This window comes from Aulostomus chinensis, chromosome 16 (genome assembly GCF_037954235.1).
Source record: "Aulostomus chinensis isolate RoL2024-O1b breed Wild chromosome 16, RoL_Achi_v1.0, whole genome shotgun sequence".
Taxonomy (NCBI): domain Eukaryota; kingdom Metazoa; phylum Chordata; class Actinopteri; order Syngnathiformes; family Aulostomidae; genus Aulostomus; species Aulostomus chinensis.
In genome coordinates this window covers 3037378-3059934 of record NC_141335.1, presented here as the reverse complement: position 1 = coordinate 3059934, position 22557 = coordinate 3037378, and the positions used below count along the sequence as shown (strand labels likewise).

General features: G+C 47.1%; 1 protein-coding gene across 4 annotated transcripts in view; it reads right to left on the bottom strand.

The window, feature by feature from the left end:
- Positions 1 to 22068, bottom strand: part of hectd2 (HECT domain containing 2) — a 45358-nt gene extending 23290 nt beyond the window's left edge. For 2 of the 4 annotated variants that reach the window (XM_086180789.1, XM_086180790.1), the window contains exons 1-13: positions 17313 to 17404; positions 17080 to 17218; positions 13095 to 13233; positions 12914 to 13016; positions 12678 to 12767; positions 11781 to 11845; positions 10250 to 10295; positions 6594 to 6703; positions 5748 to 5896; positions 5532 to 5655; positions 2753 to 2849; positions 1735 to 1842; positions 775 to 907 (exon numbers count right to left, since the gene is read on the bottom strand). In XM_086180789.1, the coding sequence (XP_086036915.1) occupies positions 775 to 907; positions 1735 to 1842; positions 2753 to 2849; positions 5532 to 5655; positions 5748 to 5896; positions 6594 to 6703; positions 10250 to 10295; positions 11781 to 11845; positions 12678 to 12767; positions 12914 to 13016; positions 13095 to 13233; positions 17080 to 17218; positions 17313 to 17324 (1315 nt within the window). In that variant the 5' untranslated portion in view covers positions 17325 to 17404. Of the gene's footprint in view, positions 1 to 774; positions 908 to 1734; positions 1843 to 2752; positions 2850 to 5531; positions 5656 to 5747; positions 5897 to 6593; positions 6704 to 10249; positions 10296 to 11780; positions 11846 to 12677; positions 12768 to 12913; positions 13017 to 13094; positions 13234 to 17079; positions 17219 to 17312; positions 17405 to 21549 lie in introns of those variants that run through there. The other 2 variants (XM_086180791.1, XM_086180788.1) reach the window with 2 other exon arrangements.
- Positions 22069 to 22557: the final 489 nt, after the last annotated feature.

The window sequence follows — 22557 nt, the reverse complement described above, 5'->3', positions numbered from 1 at the left end:
TCCGGCTAATAAAAATGTACTTTCCGTTTTTATCCCATAAAATGCTGCTTTTCTTTCCACTTGTTCTCAATACAGAATGTCTTGATGTTCCGTTGAATTTGCATCAAACATGATTTACCTCAAGTCCTACTGTAAGAACACAGATTCAACAGGTACTTCCTCAGAAATCATTTGCAGTTTCTCAGGAGAATCCAGTGCGCCACCTACTGAGGTGCACCGCCATCCAGATCCTGATATCTGGGACCTGTCCTGCTCTGATGAGGCCTGGACGTACGATGCTTTGTTCTAAATTAGTTGTCGCCGTGGGCTCTTCACAAAGGTTTTACTCTCACTAGGAGCTTCTGGTGAACACTGACTTTTCCTGGTGAGGTGGCATTATAACAAGTACCTGAACCCATTAAGTCTCAGACAGAAAGTGGTCTCAGCTCGTTGTTCAAGTCCGAGATGAATCAGCGTTGCAACCTTCAATGTCTATGTGACGCCATCCCTGCGGTTGACTATGCGCTCCGGCTGACTTGCCAACAAGCCTGGCTCTTAAGCTTTGCGGTCAGTGAGCCTGTTTGGTACCTCCTGCACCCAAGACCAAGACCAGGGTCAGCTGACGACCCTCTGCCTCCGCTAAAGTCTACTGGAGGGCTGAAATCAGGTTTAGGCCTGTCAAACACTGCGGGGCCCAGTAGACATCGGGACAAGCGAAACGTTTCTGACATTATTCCCTGATTTGTTCATATGTGTCAAAATGTTTAATAAGACGAAAAGGAAAGTGTGGCTCACCATAGTCTGTGTGGAAGATCTGTCGAACCAGCAGCAAGAACCACTCCTTCGTCAGGCCGCCCATGTCCAGCCCCGCCTCCCCGACAAATGTCACTCTCAACTTCTTCTTCAAGTCACACCGCTTCCTGGTCAACTTCAGGAGGAATGACATGAGGGCAAGGATGTTGGTTCATTGTTTCCTGTTATTCTACTCTTTTTCATTGCACTTTTCATTTAGGATGCACTGATTTATGGGCTGTGTGTGACTGGGTGTGTGTGTGGGGGGGGGGGGTGAAAGGCAGGAAGACATCAGCCAACAGTGTCATTGAGCTCCCCCCCCCCCTTTTTTTTTTAATAGCATTTTTCAAAATTAGCATGGGGTGCAGTGAGGCTCCAGCAGGGTAAAGGTCATGTTTCTATTTCAAGGTGTTTTAGACTTTGTCATGTCTTTGTCCCTTGACCAAAAATTCTGACAGTTTCCACCAGTTTTTTTTCCATGAGCTACAGGCTAGCTAGCTTGATTCCGCTAGTTCCTGCAATCTTTTCCACTGCTGCTCCTGACATCACAGCGAGGGTTCTTCATCACGAAAATCTTCACGAGGAACTAAACATGCACAAATATAGAACGCAGACATTTGGGCTGAATCTCTCTCGTTTGACAAACCAATATTCAGATTTCAAAATCAGATTTATTGTTCAGTTCAGATTAGCAATGGCAATTTCAGTTTATGATTGCAGGACGTGAACGCCCTCCCACACTTTCCACAGCACAAATGTCTCAGTTCCTCTTTCGTTACAAACACAGTTCCAAAAATAGATTTTCTCCTCTCGTCATGAAGACATTCCAGTTTCCAAAACATTTGCAGGCATGTCTTTAATATCGTTACACTTTAATATATCCAATAAAGCTGTGTTGTCTTAGGCAGCACATGACCTTTGACCTGCTACCTGGCTGTCATGTCTGGGTTCCGGTGTGTTTACCTCATCCAGTGAGTCGCCGAGGAGTTGTGCTCGTCGTACTTTAATGTTGAGGAACAGAAGGTTCATGTCCACTCTCTGCCTGCGAGACACCTTGTTGACCAGGCTTTGCTGTCAAACGCAGACACTCAGAGTCAGGAGCAGCTACATGCTATCGGGCGCTCGCTTGTGTACACTCTTATCTCTGTAAAGATCTCGAAAAATGAGGAACATTTTTAGAAAGTGAGGACATTTCATCTGGTCCAGACTTCTTCAAAGGACTCTTTGAGGATTGGGGGATACAGCACGTATTATTAGAGGTCTTAACAGTTCCTATGAACTCTGGGACCCGACCCAAGAATCACAAGCGTTAATGGCAATCAGCAATAAAATCTGTGTGTCATCTGGCTGAGTTTGGGCCCAGCAGGGCTACAGGTGCCAGCTTTCAAATAGAAGATGGGTCCAGTTTAGCTTTGCTCCGCCGTTCCTCACAGATCCCCACCTACAGGAGTCTGGGGAGTTCTGACTGGACTGCAGTCTCCCACTATTTCCACACAAATTCAGCAACAAAACCTGAGACATTGTTCTCAGTCGTGAGGAGACCTGTGAGTCCAGGGCTGGATCAGTTCTGGGTAAGTACATTTCTTTGTGGTTTTTTTTCGGGTGTGCATTTTTGGACCTGTGAAGACCTCTGCTCTGAGAGTGCAGACCTCTGCCAAGCCCGCTCTTCCAGTGTATGTGGATCTGCAAATCATCATATATATCTGGATAGATTTCCAAATATGCTGGACTTTTCCAAGTAATATATTTCCTGCACCATTAATGAAAATGTCAAAATTTTTTGCCATGTTTAAGAAAGTGCAAAAACATTCCTGAATCCCACCCCAAAATTTATTGGGTTCAGCCTCGGCCAGTTCTGCACTCCTCCACCGCGTTTCAGGAAAATCAGCCTGGTAGTTTTTGCTTATGGCACAGAAAAAAATCCTAATAAGGGCTGGCAGAGGGAGCGAACTGTGCAGCCCTGAGTGTCTGTGCGTCTCACCCTGGCCTGACTGATCATCTGCTGCTCCGAGTCTTTCTGGATGATCGCTTTCTTCACTACTGTTGACAGGATGAAGGGAAACTGGCAGAAAGAAAACCTGAGGGAGGATGAGATGAAATACATTATCTGTTAATCTGTTTTGCTATAATCCATCCTCTTAAGACCGCAAGACAAAATAACTCATTCCTGACCATCTCTCTGGGTTATTCAGAATAATGTGATTTATCCACAAGAGACACTTCTGAACTCCCTCCGCGCTCTGAATGAACAGAATCCCCTCCAACATCAGCCAGGATTTTTAGGAGCCGATCATTTAAAGAGTAAGCTCCATCTATTTCCTGTATCAGACATTAATGAACTGTGACGTGTTACTTACCAACTTCTAAAAGTGTTTCCACAATTCTGGATAAAGTGCTGCTGTGGGAACATTACTCCTCTTCATCAGCCTCAGACTGAGATGCTCAGTCAGACTGGACGGAATCTTCAGGAGCCGCTAACATCGCTCATGGGTCGCGGGTCATACAGCGAATGTGTTGCCCCGACTTGTTATTGATATCGGGGGAGACCGGCCTGAGGACTGGCGCCCACCCAGGTAGATGGGATGGTCCGCACAGGCGTTTCCAAGGAGTAACAGAGATTCTTCACAGGGATTCTCATTGCATCTCAACACTAAGATGTCATCAGCTCCTCTTCTAGGATTCCAAAAGGCAGCACAGCGCAAATATTCAAGTTAAGCGGGACAAAATACTCATATTTCACTTCTTTACTTGGAAACTCATCCGTGTTTCACCACAGAGCCTTCATCACAGCGGCCTACACAAGTTCAGTTGCTGATCACAGCTGAGGGGAGCAGTTAACAGGGTCCGCGCGGAGAGAAAACAACAACCAAATAGCAAAAACCAATCTTGGAAGAGGCAGAAAGAGAAGAGCAGACACTTTCTAGCAAAATAACACAAGTGTGATCTGTTGAAATGTTGGAATGAAAGACTTAAGTTGTCCATCAAAAAGCCTGAGTGGAAATATCACCAAAAAGTCTGAACACTGAATGAAGAGAACTGTGAGTAAATGCAACTGGAACAGATTCAGCAGATGCAGGAGCGCTAAATGAAACTGTAATCCAGTGACGTCATCAGGGACGCGACCAGAAGTCTTCAGGAGCTCAAAGCTGGAACTTCAGTTGTTCCATTCTCTTTATCTGTCACTTCATTCATGTCCATCCTGTTGGAGTTTCCTGTGTTGGTGTTGATTAGAGGCTTGATCAGTGCTCAATTAATTGCCTCATCTCGTTGTGGCGCCACCTGCTGCTCATTTTGATGAACAGAAACACCTAATATTTGGAGAAGAGCAGTTGATGGGAACACACGTAAATCTGCATTTTCTTCAACCACGTTTTAGAAGGTTCTGTTGTCACTGACGACACTGACCAGTGTCTGCATGCATGACCTTCAGTCTACACAGCGGGAAAGTTACTGACTCCACCACAGGAAATGATGCTTGGCCACACCTTGTCAAAACATTACATCACACCGCCTCTTGTGAGCAGTTTTCCTCTCGCATCAATACAAAACCATGTCAGCTGACCACAACTTAATTTGAACTCATTAAATTGTTCATGTTTTCTTGATTCACACAGTCAAATGGAGAGAAGGAAAGAGGGACAGAGAGGGAGAGAGCATGAGAGAGAGGATTGGGGGATGGAGGGGTCTGGGGGTCCTTCAGCTAAGGGCCATAAAGCACCTGTCCCTTCATCAGGACCAGCACCGTATATTGGTCATCGATCTCCTGGCAGACTACTGACAGCCGTCCTAACGACCCCCCCGTCAGAGTCCCTGATGCGCTGGCGCGGCTCATTCCAGCACCCTGGGACTTCTGCTGACTTCTTATGTTGGTTCATTCACTTCTGATACAATTTTCGCACGTTTCTGAGTGTGAGAGACACAACGCCACACACCTGTGGTCTGTTGTGCATCAGCGTCTGTTTTTACGCACCGTCACCTTCCATGTCTAAGAGGTTGAATTAGAGCAGAGGATACAAGTGTGTTCAGTAATCCACTTCTATCAAGGTCACGTTTTAGAGAATTGGATTCCCCGAACCTCTAAAGACAGACGTGGAGCCGGAGGCGTGACTGTTGTGTCCTTCAGGCCTTTGCACCTACTGACTGAAGGCAGTTTAACCAGCATGGAGGATCAGGACAAATCCTGAATGCATTTGCCACATGTGCTTCAGACTATGAGCTATAGATGGTGGAAATGGGGGCCAGTATGATTTTATCTGGCAACTGTCAACATCAACTGACTGGAACTGACCCTCGGCCACATCGCGCTCTCTCCAGTTGTAATGCGTGTCTCCAGCTTTTACGCCTCGTTTCAACACACGAGTGAGCAAAATAACAGGCTTTCATTTTGTCTGCAGATATCTCTGAAGTGTTCCAGCCCGAAAAAACAGACACAATTAGCCTCTCGCCACAGACTCATTAGCAGAGGTTTCTACCGTTTAGGAGCCTAAACTGGACGTTCTACCAACCTACAGACACCACACATCTGGTGCTTGGGAGTGGCTCATAGAGAAGCATATCCTGTTCAATACTTTGTTCATTTTTGATATCTAAACTGAGGCAGACCTCATCTATGGAGATCGGAAAGACGACAATAGGAGGGTCTGGGTTTTTTGTGAAGGCGTAGAGAAGTGACCTAATTTCTTGTCAGAATATGTATTGTCCAGATGTGAAATCCAGTCGTCTTGATGTGGATGAGTGGAGAGACTGAGAAATATTCTGACCTATTTGAGTTGCCGTAGTTCTGCCAGGTCCTGTACTCCTCCATGAAGTTGATGTGCTCCAGAGTGATGTTGTAGAAGTCGGTGAAAGGCATGATGGGAGGAGAGGAGACACTGTTGGCTGCATCTAAGCAGACGAATAAGGAGTTTAATACCACTTTGAATGTTACACGTGTGTGTGTGTGTGTGTGTGTGTGTGTGTGTGTGTGTGTAACTCACTGAAGAGGCTGAGCACTTTGGTAGCAGAGGGAATCCACCATGAGCACTTGGCCAGTGGAGGAAGTTCGTCCGGTTCCGCAGGAAACAGACGAGTGGAGATGAACTGCAGGAGGCGCTCTACCAGCTGCCTGAAACGCCTCGCCGACAGCCTGACGCACACAAACACGCACAAGTTAATATTGGTTAACATCAGCAGCTTGGCAGAGTCAGGGCTGCATAAGCTGTATATATCCTAAAATATACATCTGCACAAAAATAGATGCTTCAATAGAGGAAAAAAGCAACGTTGGATGGAAAACTGGGGTTTCTGGATCCGAGCGGGACGAAGCCGAACTTGTAATTTGAAGCAGCTCGCTTGTAAATCATCTTTCAGGCCTCAGAATTCAGACAGAAGCAGCCCAACATCTGCTACTTGCAGCACAAATGTTAAAAGCAACTTCAAGGAAATCATGAGAATATGAATCTCCTAAAAACTTCCAGGAAACTTCGTTCACTTCCCTGGAAGTGGAAAAAATGTTTTAAGACTAAATCAATTGTGGTGTTGAGACACTTTTGATCGGACAGCAGCTGAGAAGCCCACTCAGAGACTACGCTTCCCCTGCCATTCTACTACCTTTGACAGGAGCTGTAGCTGTCGTTGCAGACAGAAAATCACAAGAGTATTTATTTGTCGTCGTAAAGTTTGCCTGAATGGTGAGAAATTATACTTTCAGCAACATTTTACAGATTAAATGACAAAACAAAAAATCAAAGTACAAAGACCACATAAATCAGGATTGTGTTAATCCACCCGTGAGGCCACACCTCCGTCTCCTGACGTTCAATGACCACAAATGTCAGACTTACTTTTTGAGCCAGTGAACCAAGAAGTGATGGTCGGCCTCTGACAGGGCAGCGATCTGCCTCAGCAGGTGAGCGTAGATCACATAGGTACTGGTGTTCAGGTACTGGGGGTTCTACACACACACACACACACACACACACACACACACACACACACCAATCAACCAACCAGTCGGATTTTATCCATAAAGGCCAAAATCACAAATCAGAATTTGCCTCAGGGGCTTGACTCAATGCAACATCCTGTCCTTGAGCCCTTGATCACTGTCATGGTGTCATGATTTTGAAGAACTGCATTAATGTGCCTGTCAGCGTGAGAGCTTGAATGCTAGCTGCTATCAACTTTATCATCCTGGTATTCAGAGTGCAGTTTGGTTGGATGGGGAAGTTCTCCAGAACTGGGCTGAGACCAGTTCCTCTAGAGAGTCAGTCACTAAGAATCAAGGACGCAGGAGGACAGACGCAGCAACAGTCACTGCAGTGTGAGGTCGCGCTCAGCTCCATCAGCTGACCAGCACTTCTGCTCGCGCACAGGTCTCCCTCCACACACTCTCCTGGTGGATGACCTGCTATTTCTGCTTGTGTCAGTGCACCTCCACCTGCTCCTCCTCCTCCTGCTGTATCTGACTTCATCAATGTCAACACCTTCATCGCGGTCTCGGTTCTGGACCCTATGGGGGGCTCTGTGGCTGCCGCTCTCCCTGCCTTTGGCTTTCCATCCATGCACATGAAAGGGAAGGGAGGTCCAAGAACAGAGACGTACTGCCAAGCTAAACTCACTGCAATGGCAATTAAGTTGTCTTTTTGACAAAACTGGTCCACACTGAAATGTTCTAGAAAGAAGTCAGACGGCGGAGGAAACAGAAGTAGCCTGCTTAGCAACACACCTCCAGTTTGGCCAAATTGATTTGGAGGACAAACAAAAGTTTGAGCTCATCCTTGTGATGCACTGTGCAGAACCAAACTCAACTTCTCTGATTTCCAGAGTGCAAACGTAACCTCAGCCAGAGAAGCACAACAGTGTCAGACGTGATCTTAAATAGATCTGCCTTTGAATTATTCGCTGGCCCGTCGTTAAACTTGTGAGAATCTCTGCACACGTCTGTGCAGAAACAGTTTTTAACAGATCTGTCCCAAAACTAAATGAACCTCTTGGCCCATGCTGCACCATCCACCAAGCTGGATGAATATTTGGAGGGGAAACAAAACCTCCTTGGCCGGGCTTATAAGCACTTAGTTTGAAATAACTGGGGCACGAGGAAGGTCATCATCTTATCAAATAATCTAGAATTATAGGATCACTGGAGGAGGATTTGTCCTTAAAAGGGACAAAATCAGACTCAGCTGAACTGAAATGGCAGTTGTGGTTTCTTCTGTTTCTGCCTTTGAGAACACAAGGTTCTGTGTTAGATTGATGTTTGGATGCAGTATGAATAATAACAACGTGCATAATGAGTGAGATAATCCCGGAGAGCTCCCTTAAGTCTTTACAGAGACGGAGAGAGAGGCTGAGCCATGACTGCGTCGCAACTAGAGCTTATAAAGGAGGGAGAGTCATCATCAGACAGGAAACCAGCAGGCCTCAACTCCAACATGACCTCACCCAGTCCCACTGTGTGTGTGTGTGTGTGTGTGTGTGTGTGTTTCTGAGAGTTGGGAGACAAAGTGAGTCCTCACTCAAAGTCAAACGGTACAAAAATCAGAATTTGGCTTGTGTGCGTGTGTGTGTGTGCGCACTGATGATGCGTTCAACCACAGTGGAACTAGCCTACTGTAGATTCCTGTTTTTTTTTTAATCTGATTCTAGTTCCCCTGACCATATATGGACATCAGACTGGAGTGAGAGAGAGACAGATCAAAAGCAGGATCAAAGACAAGGAACCGTGAGCCGAGAAAGAAGAACGGATGGAGAGACGCTATCCAGCAGCTCTGTGAGAAACAAGGGAAGCGAGAGAGAGTGATACAAAACATTGGTTTTATCCAGATCAGGATTAAAGGTTCATGGATCAGCTTCACAAAGCAGATCTTCTCGTGCTTCTCATTAAACCTGAGCGCTCACTAGCATGCAGACGTGGAGCCGCGGCTGCACACCAGCATTCTGAGCTGATCAATCCTGATTAATCAGTTCATGTGTTTGCAAGAAAATTGTTCTGGGTTAGGTTCCAGATTCAGTGTCGCATAATTCTCAGATTACAGCTTATTTCATCGCTGCTGCTGTTGGAAACTGTGAAACCAGCTAAAAATAAACACACAGATGTATACTTGAGTTACAGTGAATGACTGTTCTCCGCTTTTAGTACAAAGAGTGAAAACAGTCTGAATAGTTCCAGCACGGCGACGTTCTCTCTACTGGCATCACCTTCAGACACTACAGCAGCCACGGCGTTGTGGTTCCGCCTGACTGGCCTGGTCCCTCCCTCCTAAAAAAACGAGTCGACTTTCTTACATTTTTACTCCGGCGACAGCCGTGGACCGGCGGTGTTCTGTTTCAGGTTCTCAACATTCTTGTTAACACCATATCTCAGGAACACCTCCAGGGGAATTTCTTCATGTTTGGCACAAACGTCCACTGGGACTTCAGGATGAAGATGTTGGCAGTGAAAGGTCAGGTTGACGGTGGAGTATCACAGAGCTACACCACTGCTACAAGCTGAGACGGTCGAACACAGTTTAACAGTGCTGTCATTGACCATGAAGATGGAGCCTGCACCCGCAGGGAGTCCTGCCGCAGCTTCAGCTGCAGCTGTGGAAGATCTGACGGGGATTTGGAGAAATGAGATGCTTGGAGAGATGAAAACCCTCCCCATCCCACGGATGAACGTGTGACGGTGAAACCTGTCCTCTAAATATTGACCATTACAGCAGGTTCAGGGAGGAATACGTCTTCTCTTCGTCCTCCACGGTGGATGGGGAAGTGCTGCAGCTAATGAAACCCAGCAGGATTTACTTCTAATCTTAGATTAGAAATGTTCAAACTCGGATTTCTTCCACTGTAATCTGAAGAAATGTGTAACTCAATAATAAGAAACTCAAAAATAATGTAAAACATAAGATAATGAAATGTCAGCCAGGCAGTTGAGTAGCTGGTGTGCCCGGCTCGCCATCGGCCTCAGCAGACAGATTAGCTGCTGGCCGTCTCCGCCGGTCTTTCATCACTCAGCTGAAACATGAGGTTTTAACTTTAATTTGTTGAATGCTGATTTCATGGAGTCTTGTGGTTTTTATTTTCACTCTTATTCCAAACTTGATGGAGAAGATAATGAGGGAAAACAGCAGAAGGCGGAGCTAAACTTGGCTGAAGTGATTTTTGCATCATGGCCTTTAATTAAATTAGATTTAATGGCTATATTTTACAGATGTAAGTGTTTTACAGGATCTTTTGGTCACACGTTGTGGTGAAACGGCTAAAAATGTGGAAATATAAGGTCATACGTAATGCCACCGCAGTCAGAGCCGTGTGTTTACTTCCCACGACAACCCAGATTCATCGGAAAGACGGACCACGTCCAGAATATTACTGTAAACAATGTGTGTTTAACATGAAGGTTCTAAGAACTGGATTGTCATAGACTGCGAGACAGTTGCAACTTGTAAATACGGTTGCAAGTGCTGCAGCTCTGCCGGGTCGGTGGGTTTGGATCTACGCTGGTTTGACTCACCTGGATCAGGATGAAATAAGCTCGCAGATCATCTTTAGTCCGAGGCCTGAAACCAGAATACACACAAACCTGTCAGACGAATCCAAGACTCAAAGAGAGAGAGAGAGAGAGAGAGAGAGAGAGAGAGAGAGACACACACACACACACACACACACACACACACACACACCTCTAAAGACAGTAAAGGCTCCAGGCAAATGCTGATGCCATATGAATAAATCGGACCTGACTGGCGAGTAATACAGACTAGGATCTATTTGGCTGCAGACGTGATCAAATATGGTAGAATAATTAAAAAGCTGTACTGTACTGGAACTCTAAAATATTGAGTCCTCCAAGTAAAAGTGGAACACATGATGTTGGTCGGTGCTTCTCTGAGCCGAGGCACCAGTCAGCTGGAGGACATCTTGAAGCGTAGTCCCACCTCAGGAACCTTTTGAGAAACTCATTTCTGATCGGTCAAACACTGGCGGTATTTAATTTCATCCACAGTGCTTTCATTTTTTCATCCTGCTCTCGAGGCTGCTGTTCAAGGTGCAGACACAGAAGGAAGCCAGAACCACGACGGGAACACCGACGGCAGCAGCGGAACCTAAAGGTCCTGGTGTTTTTGGTTGAAATGCACCTTCGAAGTTGAATGATCTGGCAGCGTGACCGTTTGGTTGAGTGAGGCTTTGGCACAACAACACCTCGGTTACGGTCGGGGAAACATTGTGCTTTTGGTTAAAAAAAATCAACTTTGTTCAAGGTCTTTGTCATCATGGTTACAACGAGGAAACGAGTGGTCATGGATATGAAAAACAAACACTTCTCTCCTGTGCTCTGCTGACTGACTCATCCACACTCCACCGTTTGCACGTTTGGCTCTTGAATGTTTCCACCTTTTCTCCAGTGAAAGGAGTCGCAGTGACAAGGTGACGCTTTTCAAACCTGTGCTAATTAGCGTGGCGAAATCAGGCTTGGCCTTGTTTTTTTTTTACTTGAGGAGCAAAACCGCAACAAAGCCGTTATGAGGAAGTGGTCTCCATCCACAAATTAAATCCAGAGACGAGTGTTTGTTGTAGGAACGTAATTTGAGTCACTTGGTCAGGAATTCTCCAGCGACTGGTTAGGTGAAAATTCAATCCTTCTCCTCAGAGGTTGAAGTAAACCTGATGTCAGACTGTGACCAGTTAGAACAACAGAATATATTTATACTTCCAACAGGCCTGACCAAGTATTGCTTATACTGCATCTATGTAAACATGGAGAACTACAATATCAAAGACAAAGGCCATCCATTTTGAATTTGTGCCTCAGTATACTGGGCTTGTTCTGAGCCTGCATCCAGCCCCCACCACCGACGCCTCCTTCGTATGTGGGTTCGTTGGGGTTGAAGGACACCTTTTAGTTTGGCCGAGTATCAAAGTGAGAAAGCAGACTAAACCGAGGGGGGCCAAGTGTGTAAAGCTAAGAGAAACCTCTTTCTTATAAAGGTGATAAAATGATCAAGGAAATCCGGCGACAGTGGAAAACAAGATCACGTCCTCACCCTTTCCACTCTCTCAGCAGGCTGTTGATGATCCCTTTCAACACCGACTTCTGGATGTCCTGAGGCTGAACACACACACACACACACACACACACACACACACACACACACACACACACGAGACACCATCAACTACAAGACACTGAATACAACCGTTGAATCAACATTAATGAATGCCAGGCATTATTTAAACAAACACATTGTTTAAACAAAATAGGAATTAAAAACTCATCAATGCAGAGATCATGTGGGATTCCGACTGTTTGGCAGTCAGAGTTGAACTGGTTCCACCCCAGACTTGAGGGACCCTGCCTTTGCTGCTAGTGTCTGGATTTGTTGGCAACTCTCCACTCCCCACTCCCGACAATGCGGCGGTCCCAAGGGTGAATGTCTTCTAAAGTGCTATGAGAAGGACATTAGGAGACCAGATCTTTGACCTACACTGCGGGGACGTCCGACCCAAGTTCGATGGGACCTGTTGGGATTCAACCGAGTCGGTGATCCAGGCATGTGGTGGACGTCACGCAGCCCCACACCACTCAGGGATGTAAACTAGCTCACCCAGAAAGACGCCTGGAGGCAGATTGTTCTTTCTGTGCTCTGCAGTCTGTTTGTACATGTCACGCTCGATTTTTACCCTCATATTTTCATGAAATTACGACGAAAATGGGGACCGTCGTATTATGTTCCCACAGACGAACAGGTAAAAATCCAGTTTGCAGTTGCATGTCGTTAATTTGCAGCTCGTGAAGTCAGCAGGTATCTTCAGTTTTATTACGTGAAGGCTGTAACTCCGGCGGCAGTTCAAACCTCCCACCACGAACGGCGACTCCACCCAGCAGCCACCAGATTTACAGCCCAGCAGATTAACGGTGAGATATGACTTGTGCTCCTTACTGTGCTGAGCAGCGCGTCGTAAACAGCGTTGACAAACTTGGCGTTGACTCCTGAGTCGTCTATAGTGTTAAAAGATCCATTCGCCTCTCGCTGGGAAGAGAAGGAAATCGAGGAGGAGAGCGCATGAGAAAAAGAGCGAGGAAGGTTTTCCCATCGTAAACAGTTATGGCGTCTGGTGAAACTTTAACAGCATCTTAAACAGCTCTCTCACAACAGGCCGTCCACCGAGAGTCTACCTTGAAGGCAGCGTTGATTTCGATGAAGGAATCAAAGGTGGTCAGGTAGAACTCTCGCACCTCCTTCCAGTCACCTGACTGGATGGCGCGCTCCACGTCCTCCCTGGGGACACACAGCATTTGATTTCATGTGCTGGACGCACAAAGGCGACTTACAGACGAGTCCGAGTGTTTGACTCACTGGAACTCTTTGGTTGTCTTGGTGCGCAGGGGGATGACGGGGTCGGAGGGAAACGGAGCTTTGACCTCTGGGGGCAGGGTGTCGATGGAGATCCGCTGCTTCTGACGAACATCGCTGCATATGGGAGGAAGCTCCCTCCCTGAGTGGGACACACACACAGACACACACACACAGACACACACATTATCAGTTCTGATGGATGTGGAACCCAGACGGAGTGACACCAACTTTCTAAGGAACTGAAAAGCTCAAAGAAACGTGCTGGTTTATAATCTCTCAGACGAATGAATGATTGTAGACATTTATGTATGTTTAATATCATTTGATTACACATCATTAAATGCATGACAGCCTTATTTGGTGATGTCAAGTGGTTTGTGCGTATGTTTCATTCTGTTGCATACTTATACTGACCATTAACCTTGAGAACCACAGGCAGTTTCTGGGTATTTTATGCTTCTCTACACCATTTTTATGATTCATGGTTTTACGACTGTTACACTGCAAAAAAACACAGTTCTGACTGCTGCTGGTCAGGATTCCAGAGAGGTGCACCACTTCGTGCTGCACTGACAACATCTCCTATCCTTTTCATCCACTTTGAGCAAAAAACATGAGAGATGGTCTTCAGTCTGTACGAGCGAAGCGTTTAAAAGGTTAAGAGGGTAAAGAAGTAACCAGGGAAGGAGATAAAACACACACACACACACACACACACACACAGAATATTATAATATTAATTATTTTGGCCAGGTCTCGCTCGAAAAAGAGATCACCTGATCTCAAGTGACTACCTGGTAAAATAAAGGTTAAATAAATAAATAAATAAAAGAACATTTCGAGGAGACCTCAGCTGAACAACTGACCCCAAAATCAGCATCGTGCCACTGGAGGAGACAGCTTCTTTCACCAATTTACACACACACACACACACACACACACACACACACACACAAGCGCTATCCCTGATTGCCTGATCAATGTGTAATCAGGCCAGGTTCCCTTCAGGGTCCAGTGTCCCTTCGCCCTTCCTCCCTCTCTCCTGACCATCCATCCATGCTTCCCGAGTGTTTATAATTAGCCTCCTATTGTTTCTGTCTCCACAGTAACAACGGTCAGTGGCGGGCCTGCACAGGTGCATTGTGGGTGCTCATTCTGTAGGTGCGGACAGATTGTACCAGCAGGAGATAAAGGGAGACAAATACAGATGCAGGCGGACGGATAAATGAGCCTGTGATCAGACAGGCAGACCTCTCCTTTGTTTTCGCACCTAAAGGTGTTTGACTGGTGCGACACGGCAGGTCCCAGGGTCGTTCCAATATTATTATGAACAGAAATACCAACGTGTTAGTTGGGAGCAGACGGACTCGACGTGGCAGGGCCGTGTCTGTAGCATGTTGTTATTTTCTAAGCCGACCAAGACCTGTGGACTCCTCGCCCTCCTGAATTCGTACGGAACCCTCGTCATCATGAGACGGAAGCAACAATCAGGAGATTTCCTGGAACCCCCTCTTTTCCTCGTCTGAACCAAAATCAAGATGTTTTCCTAAACCTGGCCAAGTGTGCCAGTGCCTAAACTAAGCAGACCTTCCAGGTTGATCTCCTGCTAATTACACAAACACTCCAACAGGTCGCATAAAAGGAGCAAACCGCCTCCGTCTGGGTCTGGGGGGCTCATCTGGACCGGAGGACCGGTAGACCAGCTGATCAGAGCAAAAGAGGAGAGCACAATGTTCTTTGCCCTCATCCTTCCATCTCCTCCCCTCCTTCCTAATTACCTCTGCCTCGTCAGCATGTGCTTCAGCCATTAAAACCCTGACAGCAACAAGCCCGAGTTGTCATGACACCCCTTTAATCACAAGAGTCACCTTGACGACCTCAGAAGACATCATGTTCTTGTCGTCTTTCTTCAAGTGTCATGTTTTCCATCTATCGTACCACTGTTCCAGCTGAGGGTTCATGAACAGAGCATCAGGCTGACGGCGAGTGGTTAAGCTCCGCCTGCTCCATCGGACCAGATAAGGAGGTTTATTTACACTGAACGTGATCCTCATCAACATAAATGAATCATTGATCAGCAGCAGAAAGACACCGCAGAAACCCAACGTGCAACATGATGGACCTGAACAGAACGTCAGCATCACACAGCCTGTACAGTCCAAGTTACTCTTGTCACACTGGCGTCTAAAGTGATGTCATCCCTAGAGGGGAAGGACACGAGCTGGAGGATTCGCTAGTCTGCAGGAAAACACATCAAGACACACACAGTTTCAGGTCCCATTCTGGAGGGAATCTCAGTTCCAGTCTTGCAGCCCCTGTGAACACAGCTCAGGGTCTGTCAGGTAATGCTGAGCGTCTCTGGGTGTTCCTGCAGGAACGTGGAGGGCGAAAAAAAACTTATGAGGAACAGGATGGATCAGATATTCATCCAACCATCAGCTGCCGTTTCCTACTGCAGCAGAGCCATATTGTTTCCCCGCTGAGACGAATAAAGTTTTGAATCCACAACACGCCGGTTTTACATGCCAGTGTTTCTGCCAAAGGTGTCAGTGTTTTCTCGTCCTGAAATGAAAGTCAGATGAATCTCTTCTCAGCTCAGCGCGCAAAATCATATTTGACAGTATTAAAAAGGAAATACAAACCCTTTGTAATGCTTTACAGATGAAACAGCAAATTGTGGTGATTATCCAGCGGGCTGTGACGGTTCTGAGGAATGCTACACTATCACCGTGTGTGTTGAATGTTCGGCTTTCATATGGTTTCCATTTGGAGCAGAGGTTTACATAATTATTCTGGCATCGGTAGCCGTGGTGACAAAGCGGGCTGGTGAGCGCTGCGCTGGATCTGGGTTCTCATGGCAGTCAGAAATAACCGGCGTCTTCAGCAGCCAGCAACTCTCCCTTCAAAACACCGGATTAATGACCACTGAACGAGAAGCTCATCAGAGCGCTGTCGCCTGGATTCATCTTCCCTGACAGCGTTTCATACTTGTAGTTTTTCCCCTCTACAAAGTTCTTTTAAACAATGGAAGAAAATGAATTTCTGTTGTATAGGAAACATATCGATTTCAACATGAAATCTCACATTGATTCCCACTCCAGAGTCTTGACTGTAGACTAAATATTGAGCACAGAAGCTGAGATCCAGCGTAGACCTGAAGAACCCCATAATTTTGCCTTCAACTCTCTAACTGGAGGAGCGATCGCATGATTTTCTGCATACTGTGAAATTTTAAAAATGCAAAGTCATCAACTGGAAAACATGAACAGCTTCTCTCCATCTTTCTTAGCTGAAAACCTTCCGTCCCTGCTGCTCCAGCCTCGTTGCTAGCAGCTCAACATTAGCGAGCACATACGTCAAGCGTACCGTAAACAGAGGAAGTAACACATCATTACACCCCAGACGAGACAGAGACCACGACGGCTTCGACAGAACAAAGACGGACTGAGCTTAGAACCGATGGAGGAAAGCCTCACCAAAGTTCCATGCTCCTACGGTACCAAGAGAATCATTGTATGAAGCTCAAACATGTCAGCAGAGTTCCTTCAGTGGAAATAAAGCCGTGTACTATCCGGGCCAGGTCCAGGGACCCGCACCGCCATCACAGCACGTGTCACCGCAACCGCGAGGTTGTCTTTGACATCCTACAGTCGCTCGCCAGCAGGAAAACAACCCTAACGACTGAAGTCTTACAGTGTTCAAAGCAAAGGTGAAGCAAATTCAATGAAAAGACACAACTGGAAGCAAATTCACACCAGAGGAACGTTTAGGCGCTTGATGGCCTGCAGACGAGCGTGGCGATTTCACATCATGGAGCAGTTTTAGTGCAGAAGTATTTGGACGATTTAGATAATTCCTTAAGAAACCAATTACCAAATTATTAAATTAAGTTTTAAAAATTAAGACCTGGGTGCCACTTTTTCAAAGTAATCACGTTTTGATTCTCTCCGCTTGTCTTGTTCAAATTCACCTGACGTGAACTGACCGTGTCTGAAGCCCGCGATGCTGGTCAGGGGGCCCGTCAGCCCGCCGCCCAGGGTCCGACCCGCATCCCTCCTCTGGTTCAGGGAGGAGATGAAGGTGCCGAAAGATGGAAACGGCTGCTTTGCTCCACGCCCCAAACCCTGGTACAAGAAGATGACATCATCAGCATCCCAATCAACACAACAGACACAGAGTTTCAAACGTTTTTATGGGAAAAAACAAAAACCAACATACAGAAAACAACATTCGTTCATCAGCGTCATCATAAATCCAGCAGCTACACAGTTGGTTACCAGGAGAGAAGCAGTTATCATGACGAGGAGCTGATGAGAGGGTGGACGGATAATAACAGACACGTGTACACAACATAAAGCCCCGTACACACATGCCTATAAATACACAAACACGTCTGCCTCACCACAGATATGCACATAAACTTACTGCATGTATGTGAACATGCACATACGTATGTAATAAGTCACTCTGAAAAAAAAAAACCCTTTAGAAATGTTTTTTAAAAGTGGACCCAGATGTGGAGGCTCTAATCTCTCGTGGAAGTGCATTCCAGAGTCTGGGGGCCCTGACAGCAGACGCCCGTCCCCTCTGTCACAGAGAATGAGCAGAGAAGCAGGACCGAGCTGATTGGATGAGCTAAGATCACATCCACACATTCATGACCGCACCGTGATGAGAGAGAGAGAGAGAGAACAGCTGATGGTCGAGAGAATCACTAATAATCAGATGAATGAAAAGAAGACAAACGGAGCTTCGGCTAAACATTCGCTCTGACGAAGCTCCTTCTGATCCTCCGATGTTCCAGACAAGCTGGAAGTCTGCAAGCTGCAGGAGAGCCACAAAGACGTAAAGAAAAGAGGAAGGACGGAGGAGAGGGAATGAAGTAAGGTGAGATGAGAGGACAAGAAAGGAGGAGGGATAAGAGAGGGAACGAACAGGAAACGAGTGGGAAGAAATGCGGAGAGGAGAAGTGGCTGGATGGAGAGGGGGAGAGGAGAGAGAGAGGAAGAGGGACGATGAGAGGAAGAGGAAGAGACGAAAACAACAGATGCATAGCAGCCGGTCCTGACAACACTCCACACACACACACACACACACACACACACACACACACACACACTCTCACACACACACTTCCATCACTTCAGAGGACAGATCGCTGATTTACATTCATTTTCCCAGAAACGCGTCAACTAGAGTTTCACCCTCAACTGCAATGATTTATCGCCACGTCGGACGGACGGCTGTGCATGACCTCGATGTCACGCACCGCGTTTACTCACGCTGGAATATTAGTGATGAGAAAATATACACCTCACAGCGTGAAATGGTGCACCGTCACGGTCGTATAACTCACTACGTAGCCGAAGAACCGCCGCTGATCAACAAAGTGAAAAAAAACAGATCTCTGACCTCAGTGAGCCTGATCACACACTTCTGAACCAGAGGGCGAGAGAGAGACGGCTATTCGTCTCGGGAGAAGTGACCTCAGGTAATTAGCAGAAATATCACACACACATCTACCACACTCCCACACACACTTTCAAAGTGAGAACCAAACAATCAGATGAGATCAAACACACAACACGCGTTCAACGGAAGAGACGGAACCGTGACTGGGGGCCTCATGGGCAGCGCGTTCTGGTCCAGTCTGGACCAAGAGAATGTTCTGTTGTGGGCTGTCAGTTCTGGACCAGTCTGGACCGCCTGTTGCACTCGTCTGTTGTGTTTTGCATTTTATTGTTGATCACTCCTTGTTCTACTGTTTTATTTCCAAACCGACTTCCTTCTCACGTCTTGTCTGCTCCACTTCCTGTCCTCGTCCGTTTTCCCTCCTTTTTACTGCGCTCACTCGAGTCTCGTCTGGTCATCAGGCCTCATCAGTCACCTGTGCCTCTCAACCAATCGCCCCCCTCCCCCCGTTCCTCCCACGTGATTGGCTCAGTTCGTCTCTCAGTGTCAGGGTTCGTTCCTCTCGTCTGTTTTTGACCTCCTGCCTGCTGATCAAACTCAAGACGGTGTCGCTCGTCCAGCTGAGATTCATCACGATCAGCAGAAAACAATGAAGTTTTCTCCTCCCTTAACAGCCCCCCCCCCCACACACACACACACTGAGACGCCAGACATCCTTTTCTTTTATCATCAGGTCCACAGTTGCCGTTTCTCTTCTCGCATCAGACCCCCCCCCCCCCCCATGACCATATTGTGGATGGCGTGTTGGCTACATTTGGCGTGCGTCCTGTAGCAGACACAAACAGCCCTCATGGCCCTATGATGGAAGATGAAAGACAAAAACATCAGAGAGCCTGATCTCAGCATCAGAGTCCCAGAGAATCCCTGGAGGATCCGGCTGGAACGCCACCTGCTGCCGCTCTGCTCGTTACTTCAAATAGGTTCCCTTTTGCAAATTATGGGATGTTCATGTATCAGCAACAAGCGCTCACACGTTTCCACATGTGGCGTTTTCAAAATGGCGCGTTTAGTCCGAGGCGACAGCAGGAACTCAGATGTGTCACGCTGCCGTGGACCCTCGACTTCATGAGGGGCTGATGTGAATCAATAAAGTCAGAGAACTTCAATCTAATCTCATGTAACCAGACCATCAGCCGGCCGAACTCTGAGCTCTAGAGGAGAAAACAGCACTAAGAGAATTGGGGTAATGCGATGTTGGAGTCCCTCCAGACATCCAGACGCAGCAGCTCTGCTCAGGTTGAAGCGCAGCGCCCGTCTTCAGGGAGCTCCAGCTGGCTCCAATTCTGTTTATTAGCCTGCTAAACAACGAGAACTCGCTGGGGCCACAACTTCTTCTATCCCACCTTTAAGCTTGAATTTCCTCCAAGCTGGAGGAGGAATCACAGCGTCGATCGAGCCGACGTCTCTGAGAAACTACAGAGGGAGAGAAGGCATGCGTCCGCGTTATGGGATTTCCAGACAACCGGAGTCAATGAGCTCGGCCGCCTGTTTACTGGTCAAAAACCGTCTGATCTGCACATTCCTGCTGGCTGACGCAGTGGAGATGACATCAGCCGACCAGCCTGCAACCTGGACAAGTGACAAATCCACTAGAAAACACACCGATGGGAGCTGCAGCAAGCAAACGCTCAGCTGGCTGATTTGAAAGCGCGCTGGCGGTTACATCATCGGAGCGGCGCTGCTGGAAACCTGATGTACGGAGCCATTATGTAAGCGTGGGGCATCACTTTTTCCAAATGGCAAAAAGACAAAAGCTTTTTAGGTTTGCGGGTTGTTTTGTGTATCGCGTTGATTGTGTGTAAGGTGAGCTGGTGTGTTTGAAAATGTGATCGACACTTGAAGGGCTGACACGGTGAGAGGCTGCGGCTTCGACGCTGCGCGTTTGAGCTCCACAGGTAGAGGCAGAGTTTTCAACCTCATGATCTGAAGCTGCTTGGATGTATCCAACAATTAGCATTCATTTCTTTATCAATAATTTGATCTATTAAAGTTGAAGAGTTTTGACTCTAAAATGCCTGATGCGGGTTCCCAGAGCTCAGCGTGACGCGTTCTGATTGTTTTCTCTTTCGTACCTGCCAGCAACCACAAAACCCTCAAGTTTTCATCCTACAACATTAGCGGAAAATAACAAATCATAAATCTGTTATTCTCGCTGAATGAACAACAAAAGTCACTCAAGCAGAGGTGGAAGTTGAATCGAGCCATCGATTATTCAAATGGGCGTCATCGTTCCAGGTCGGCCTGGAAAGTCATAAAATGGAATAACGATATAAAAGAGAACTGCACTCCAGAGAGTTACAGAGAAGCTTCAAGAAGGGGTTCCAAAGGTGGGCGCCAGGACCCCCGGGGGACCATGACGTTGCTTCCAAATATAAAACTACAACTAAAGGGAAGGAGCGGAGCGGCAGGGAGGGGGTGACTCGGGTATTCTGTGTTTGCGAGGCACCTTTGGGCTTCTCCTGCACCTTTATTTGGGGCCCCAAGCTGAAAGTTTGGGAACTTCTGTATTAAAGAAATTAAAAAAAAAGAATATTAGACACAGACTCCATTCACAAGTGTGTCCCAGTGCACCTACTGGTTACGGGTCCTTGATATTTGCCAAATGCTACCACACCAGGACAGCGTTACTGGTTTTGACAGAGGTACTGGTTAAATTAAAGTCCGGTTTATTCTGTATACCAATTTAGCAAAAACAAAATAAAAAAGATTGATATGAATTTACGTCTTCTACCATAACAATGTGATGATCAATGATGAACTCGTGGTCATCAAACACCCTGTTCTACGTCCTGGATCCTCATGATTCAAATACGGGGGTTCAGAAGGGGAAGGTCTGCTGCTTCAGGATCAGCGACTGGATCACATCTGAGGTCCACAAACCAAGTTGCTCATGGCTTCATCGAACCGCTGCAACTGCTCAGCACAACAAGAGGACTGCGTTGAGGTGTCTTAAGGACTGTTAAGAGGAAAAAAAGACGCTTACAGCAGGAGGGGAGCTGTTGAAAATCGGTGGAAGCTTCTCTCTCTCCCTCTCCACTCCTGACAGCGCAGAATGTTCTCCATCCATCCTCGCGGCGTGCACGAGTGGGCAAAGAAAAACCCGAGTTGTCGTTTCTTCCCTGGAAAGCTTCAGTCCTCCGCAGCCTCGGTGTTGCTGCTCGCAGGGCTGCACATGTTCCCCCACAGCCGTCGCAGTCCGCCCGCTGACTCGCACTAACGCATCAGGCGCATTCACATCCTCGGAGAAACCCGGAGTGAAATCTACCTTCGTCGGACAGGTGGGCTCTCCGTTACGCGCGCAGCCCGAAGCCTCGACTCCCACGAAAAAAGCGCTTAAAGTTGCCGCGGGTTAACATAAAGAGTTGAGTTAAAGTAACAGAGTTTCAACACACGTTCACGGTGACTTTCTACCCGCTTCGTCTTCTGCTCTTTCTGTCCCTCTCCGCGTCGTCTGTCGGGGAGGCAGCACAGCTGTGGGCCGGCGCCATGTTTGGAGGAGGAGGAGGACGCGCCTGGAGACGGCGGCGTCTCTCTCTCTTTCTCTCTCTCTCTCTCTCTCTCTCTCTCTCTCTCTCTCACACACACACACTCACACACACACACACACAGAGGAAGAGGTGCACAGGGTATGACGGGAAGTAGGACTTTTTGGAATCACAATAAAAGAGCAGCGAAAAGGTCCATAAAACCCGCCTGAACGGAAGGAAAATAATCAGAAACTGAAAACAGCAAGAACTGGCGGAGAGACCTGAAGAGAGAGGGTGAGAATGGAAGGAAAACAAGACAAAAGATGAACGAAACTCACAGTGACTCTTAGTGACAAATAACTCCCTTTCGCTGGAGGTGGATCTGGGTCGTTCTGGTCTTGATAGTGAAACAAAAACACTTTGTGGGAATTTCTTCAAATTCTGCACAAACGTCTCCTGACTGCCAACTGATCAGTCAAACTGCCTCAGAGAAATAGATGAGGAGATTTTTAGGGGTCAGAGGT